We start from the raw sequence: 7062 nt of genomic DNA, 5'->3' as shown, positions 1-7062 counted from the left end.
AAGCTGCGAGAGCACATGCAGAGGATGCACAACCCGGAGAGGGAGGCCAAGAAAGCTGATCGAATCAGCCGCTCAAAAACGTTCAAGCCTCGGATAGCTTCCACTGACTACGAAAGCTTCATGTTCAAGTGCCGGCTCTGTATGATGGGCTTCCGCCGGAGGGGGATGTTGGTGAGTGTCTGTGTGCTCTAGCTTCTCTTACAACTTCTGTACTCGATTCTGATGAATAGTTAAGGAATGAAGATGGAATTCCAATGGTTGGAACACAAGGATGCTGTGAAACTGGGAGAATTTTGTAGCTGAGTTGAGATTATTTATCTTTTCTTAAAACTGTGTGTCTGGTCTCTTCAGCAAATGTGTGCCTTTGCATATTTCATTGCCTGTGTTGTATGTCTGGTTGTCACTACCGTATCTCAACACTAATGCTGATTGATATGTAACATATTTAGCAGAACATGAGATTAATATGTTGCCTCGTTCAGCCTTACTGCCTCAGTTTTCCTGACTGTCTGTCTGATTTTTTTTTTTCTCCCCCTTCTAGAGGGGCCTCTCCTGGCCGTGCCCTGTAACTGCCACTGTGTAAAGGGTGTTATGCAGCAAGAGATCTTATTTGCAGATATTTCATGAGGGTTGTTACCTCTGCTAGCAAAGGCCTCCCTGGGCAGAGGTCCTTTACATTACCTCACCCTCAGCTGCAAGAGAGTTCTGGCAAGTTATTTTACCCCTTCCCATCTTATTTTGATTAGCGAAACTGTAAATGAGATCTAGCAAGACCATGTTTACCTTTAGCGGCTGACTGAACGCACAATAACCCTCGCAGCAGCAAATGCTTCCGGTGCTGCTGGCTAGCATCACTACGGTTTTGGTTTGGCTGTTATCCATGTCTAGGAGAAGAAGCAATTGCTTGGCTTCCATCTGTAATATGCTCTCTTGTTCTCTTTGTTTCTTTCTCCTAAGGTGAATCATTTATCAAAGAGACATCCAGACATGAAAATAGAAGAGGTGCCAGAGCTCACGTTGCCCATCATCAAACCCAACAGAGATTACTTCTGTCAGTACTGTGATAAGGTATGTAAGGAAGTCACCCCTCGGAGGGTAGCTCACTCCTAGACCTGCATGCAACCAATTTGTCTCTGGATAGAAACATCTGGCAGCGTTTGTAGCTTTTTTTTTTTATCTGAGGTGCTTGCCAGCAACATTTCTGCAGCATTATCCAAAAGAAATTAAGATGAAATACACTTAGGCCGAGGCAGCTGAACGCTAATTGAAAACTGCAGTTCTCCTTTTCTGCTCTCTTTGGAGTTGGTAAAACATACACTGTGGTCCAGCAAGCAGTCATCCACCCTTAGTCCTGTATCGCTTTTCACAACCCAGGACTAAGTACCCTATCTATCTCTATAATTCCTGAACACTGATTTATTTTGGTTTCTGTATCACTTCTAAAAGTCAGTCTTTAACTCCTTTTATTTTAAGCTGCTTGCTTAGTCACGTGCCAGTAATTCCCAGTGTTCAGTGGAGCCTGAAGCTTCTTCTGCACTGCCTTTGGGTTCCTGTTCTTACTCCCTGGCTTTTGCTTTTTATGCATGTGGGCCTTTATTTACCAGGGAGCGTATTTTGGCGGACTGTTCTTATCCTCAGTACATTCTTCCATGATGCCTCCTTCCTTTTGTTTAAAGGGGAAAAAAAGGGATAGTTTTAAATAATATTACAGAATATTTGTTTGTTTGATATGCCTAAAAAGAATTAAAAATGTTGGTCGCTGAAGGCTATTAAAATCGTTTGATGCTTTGTACGAGAGTGGAGGCATCAACCCTCATGACAAATTAACACTGGACAAATTACAGCTTTGGTGATCAGTGGCTTCTCTGACATTTGAACTTCAAGTATCAGGCAAAAAAAGTTTTTCTCTTCCCTTCCTGCGCTGCTTTGTGGCGCACAGCATGTTTTCAAATGGCTCCTGCATGCTGCACAAAAAGGGGTTGCTTTTACAGGTTGATTGAACACTGGAAGGTGTATGTATATTCATGCATTGTGTTGTAATTGTTTGGGGATTCAAAAAGCAACAGGCAGACCTTCCAGATAAAGATAACTAGTAGCTGTTTTCTGCGCAGACGTCAGGCCTACACCATTTTCATTCCAAATCTTTACCCTGCAGGTGTACAAGAGTGCCAGTAAACGCAAAGCACACATCCTGAAGAACCACCCTGGTGCGGAGCTACCTCCAAGCATCCGGAAACTGCGCCCTGCGGGCCCAGGAGAGCCAGATCCCATGCTGAGCACCCACACCCAGCTGACAGGCACCATAGCCACCCCTCCGGTCTGCTGTCCTCACTGTTCCAAGCAGTACAGCAGTAAGGTACGGGGGTTGTCTCGTAGCCTCAGAAGACAGCCTCTTCTTGATGCTTTCTTACCACAGTCTCTGTCATCTGTCAGTCTGCAAGCAGAGCTCTCTTACTCCGAGTCAGAGTGCTGGTTTTGTGCTGCGGGCTGGCAATACAGGCACAGCCTGCTCGTTGTGTGGCAAAAAAGTTCCCTAAATAAGAAGGCATGAGCTTGAAAGAAGAAATGGAAATGTTATCAGAGTGCGGTCACAAATGGAAAAGCTTGGAAACTCCTCACTGACAGTTAGGAGGGAGAGGAGCAGGGAAACGAAATGCAGAAAAGGTGACCTCTGGAAAAGGTCCCCAAAATATTTGGCTGTGTTGGAGTAAAAAGCTTACGGGTTGTGACGTTTGGGGCAATATTTCAGTATCAGATAGCTCTAACTGGCAGCAACTTTGTGATCCTTGTTTCCTTCTTGCTGACCAGAGCATCGCATAGTGTGAATCTTGATGCTGCCTTACTGAGGGAAACTTAAAAGCTGCAGTCCGCAGGGCTGTTTGATTTCAGTTGGCCCGAAGCAGAGTTGCTGACCATCTTTCTAATGCTCTTTTGCATCTCTCTGTAGACGAAGATGGTACAGCACATTCGCAAGAAGCACCCGGAGTTTGCTCAGCTCCCTAACACAATACATGCCCCGCTGGCGACAGCTGTCATCAGTTCCACTCCTGCCGTGCTAACCACCGACAGCACTACCGGAGAGACTGTTGTGGTAAGGATTCAAGACACGTTAGATCAGGCCAATGGAGGGAAACAAACAGAACAGAAGCCCTCTGGTATAGTCGTCTTAGTGTTTATTTGGCAGGCATAATTTTAAAGCGTGTGTTAGGACATTATTTGAGATCACTTCTGTTCCTGAATCTGTGTGTTGTAGTTTTGCTCTGCCAGGAACTATGTATTTCTCTTTCCGGAGCTCTAAGGATTTGTCTTTTTTCCCCTAGTCCATTCCCTTCTTTCATTCAGACCCATATGCTACTGACTCCACATGATACTTTCACACATGCCTAATTAACTCAGAAATACTCACCTCGTGGATTTTCACTGTGACTGTTCTCTTGAGTCCTTGGGATCAAGAGGACATGTTTAATGATGACTGGGGACTGGATCAAAGTGTTCAGAGGAGTCAAAATCTTGCAGTAATCCTTTGGACAGTGCAGAACTGAGCGATGTGAACCTCCAGTGGCTGATTGCTCCACTGTTAATACATCATAGAATAGAATCGTTTAGGTTGGAAAGACCTTTAAGATTATCAAGTCCAACCGTTAACCCAGCACTGCCAAGTCCACCACTAAACCATGTCCCTATGCACCATATCTGCATGTCTTTTAAATACCTCCAGGGACGGTGACTCCACCACCTCCCTGGGCAGCCTGTTCCAAGGCTTGACAAACCTTTCGGTGAAGAAATTTTTCCTCACGTCCAATCTAAACCTCCCCTGGTGCAACTTGAGGCCGTTTCCTCTCGTCCTATCGCTTGTTCCTTGGGAGAAGAGACCGACCCCCACCTCGCTACAGCCTCCTTTCAGGGAGCTGTAGAGAGCTGTAAAGTCTCCCCTGAGCCTCCTTTTCTCCAGGCTAAACAACCCCAGTTCCCTCAGCCGCTCCTCATCAGACTTTTTCTCCAGCCCCTTCCCCAGCCTCGTTGCCCTTCTCTGGACACGCTCCAGCACCTCGACGTCCTTCTTGTAGTGAGGGGCCCAAAACTGAACACAGTATTCGAGGTGCGGCCTCACCAGTGCCGAGTACAGGGGCACGATCACATCAGCTGCTATGGAAGGGAAAGCTGAGACTAGAAAGTCAGTCTTGTGTCTTTTAGTGGTGCTGGGATGCTGCATAGTTTTAAAAATCTTAATAAGCACAGTTTAGAACTTCCTATTTTGAAGACTGAAACTGGGTAAAAGACTGTTTGTCTTGAAAATGGGCAGATTCAACCAGGATGCTGTTGGCTTCATACACCTGATTAGTTATGTGCTAAATGTCTTCACGCACTTTAGAAATACAGTTGTCAAGAAAAGTATCGCTCTGGCAGGCGAGGAGGAAAAAGGTAGAATAGGTCCGAGAAGCACTTTTTGACTTGGAAACTAAGTCAACTCTTTACAAATGCAGGGTTTTTGTTGTCTAATACTGTTAAGTCAGAAGATGAAAATAATTTTATTATTATTGTATGTTAAGCTAGCCCTTAATGGTCCTGACGAGCATTTAGACAGAAGAGAGCAATCCTAGCGCATGATCCCTGGTGATTGCTTGTGACCCCGTCCTCTGTACATGTTAAGCTCTGGTAAACAAATGACTAGGCCCAATGATGTAGGTGTAGATTCAGTGTGGTGAAAGAACTACAGCCCTGCAAAAGTATTCAATCCGGTAGACAATACGTGATGATGGTCTGTATCTCTCTCTCTACCTGCTCAGACGACAGATTTACTGACACAAGCGATGACGGAGATATCCCAGACCCTCACAACAGACTATCGAACTCCCCAGGGAGATTACCAGCGAATCCAGTACATCCCTGTGTCTCAGTCCACAACTGGCTTGCAGCAGCCTCAGCACATACAGCTGCAGGTTGTTCAAGTGGCCCAGGTGAGTAACCCGTTGGGGGACTTGATGTCCTTTTGACCCCTCTGTATCAAGCCTCTGCCTTCTTGGGGCTGTAGTGCTCAGAAGTTTGTTAAGGAATAGTTATGAAAAGTGGTGCAGACTATTTTTTACAGATAAATTGATAGATAATGCTTAGGGTTCCCATTGTAAGCATCATGTACTGGGCATAAATAGTCCTGACGGTCTTGATCAGCTTGCTGGAGCCATATTGACGCAGTCCTAATTTAGTTCTACCGATCTGGGCACCTTTGCTTGAGTCTGCTCTAGGAAGGTTTTCCAGCAACTGGAAAAGTGGGTCAGTGGGTGACCCATTTTTGCAGTTGAGAAGACTGATTTGTACTTCCTTGTTCTCAGTGAGCCGGAGCCAAAATTTGGAAGTACAGAAAGCACTTGCTTTTACCCTTCGTATCATCTATTAGAATATTCATTCTCCATGACGCTCAACAGCCTTCTAAAAATAAAAACAGTGTGTAACTAGAGTAACCGAACTGAGGAAAAAAACTCGGGCAGGTGTAAGAAATTGCTGCAGCCTTCAAACCTGTTTTTCACTGGGCGAAGCTGAAACTACCGTGTGTTTGTGTTTGAATCTGAAATTCCATGTTCTCTCTGGCCCCTCAGTACAAATTAGGTTATGAATTTAGTTAATAAAGGCCTTAACAGTGGCCCCAGTTAATATTGACTGTGGCTGTTCTAATGATACAAGAGCATGAATACCGATTCCTGCAGCTAATAATAATTTTATCAAGATCTGGGACTTGTAATTAAATTACTCCAATTGGTATCATTAGCAGGTGTTGCTCAAAAAAAGCCTTTAATCAGTGAGACTCTGAGCGCTTGTCTTGACACAGAGCTATGTCATAATACAGTATTGGATATGCAGATTGTACATTTTATAGAAAGATGCTTACAAAGAAGGGTGATCCAGCGGTAGACACTAATCCTGGTTTTCAGACCCTTTGATCTGAGTCCAGTCTCTGCCACAGACAGCTTGTATGACCTTAGGCAAGTCCTTTCCATTGATACCACTGAGATGTAACCGTCTCGGTGCCGTTACATCTGTTGAGTGTCCTTCTTTATCTCCCCGGAGTGGAAAGAGGGTAAATACAGGCTTGAACAAGGAGCGCTCCATGGCTTCACTAAGGCTCGTACCCCATCGTTCCAGACCTTGTATCACAGAAGAGGTTTACGTGGCTGCTTCTGCAAAGCATCTAAAGCGTACGCCTCTGCTTTGATGCCCCCCCAGGCTACCTCACCTCACCAGTCCCAGCACTCCACAGTGGACGTTGGGCAGCTTCACGACCCCCAGACATACACCCAGCATGCCATCCAGGTGCAGCACATCCAGGTCACAGAGCCACCGCCAGCAACTCAGTCGTCATCGCAGGTATTTCGCTCTTCTCTCGCAGGTAATGTTTTCCCTACCAGTCTGCTCAGCTGGCATATTACGTGTGCTGATGCAGGAGATAGTCTTTCCTATCCCATTTAAAGGACCACACATGACATGACATGACTCTCACATGAACCTCTCTGAGATCATCAAGTAGTTCCCAGATGTTCCTAGGGCGTATGGGGGTGTTTTGTTGGGTTTTTGTTTGGGTTTTTTGTTACGTTTCAGGGTTTTTTTCCTAGCAATGTATACAAGGTAGAGATAAATGGCTGGGAACAGACAAATTTGCAGCTTAAATAAACTTAGCCAATTGAAAGATGTAAATGGAAACTGGCATTCCTCAAATATTTGAAGTTCAGCTCTTCATGCTCTTGGGTAGTACTTAGGCTCTCATCTCAGTTCTCTGCCACAGACTCGCTATGTAACCTTTGGCAAGCAACGTCTCTATTTCAGTTTCCCGATCTCTGCTTACGAACCACAGAGTGAAGCGAGTTGGAGGAGAGGGAGGAGAGCTTTGCCGTTATTGTGCTCGATATGCTATAGAACCTGCTGCCCGCCCCTGTGTTTTCCCTTAATAAGAAGGATATGTTTGTAACAGTGCAGAGGCATGCAATCCTTAATACACTGAGAACAGTTACACCTTTCCCTTTTTTCCTAGGTTGGGGGTCAGCCTTTGAGTCCCTCCTCACAGCAATCTCA

General features: G+C 45.3%; 1 protein-coding gene across 1 annotated transcript in view; it reads left to right on the top strand.

Moving 5' to 3' along the window:
• PRDM10 (PR domain containing 10) overlaps positions 1–7062 on the top strand; it is a 37253-nt gene that overhangs the window by 25070 nt on the left and 5121 nt on the right. The window contains exons 14-20 of the mRNA XM_009322606.1: positions 4–171; positions 958–1068; positions 2156–2356; positions 2948–3091; positions 4788–4958; positions 6220–6360; positions 7022–7057. Of these exons, the coding sequence (XP_009320881.1) occupies positions 4–171; positions 958–1068; positions 2156–2356; positions 2948–3091; positions 4788–4958; positions 6220–6360; positions 7022–7057 (972 nt within the window). The remainder of the gene's footprint in view (positions 1–3; positions 172–957; positions 1069–2155; positions 2357–2947; positions 3092–4787; positions 4959–6219; positions 6361–7021; positions 7058–7062) is intronic.

This window comes from Pygoscelis adeliae, unplaced genomic scaffold (assembly GCF_000699105.1).
Source record: "Pygoscelis adeliae isolate BGI_AS28 unplaced genomic scaffold, ASM69910v1 Scaffold224, whole genome shotgun sequence".
Lineage (NCBI taxonomy): Eukaryota > Metazoa > Chordata > Aves > Sphenisciformes > Spheniscidae > Pygoscelis > Pygoscelis adeliae.
Note: the sequence above shows the minus strand (reverse complement) of the source record. Positions and strands in the feature narration are given on the sequence as shown.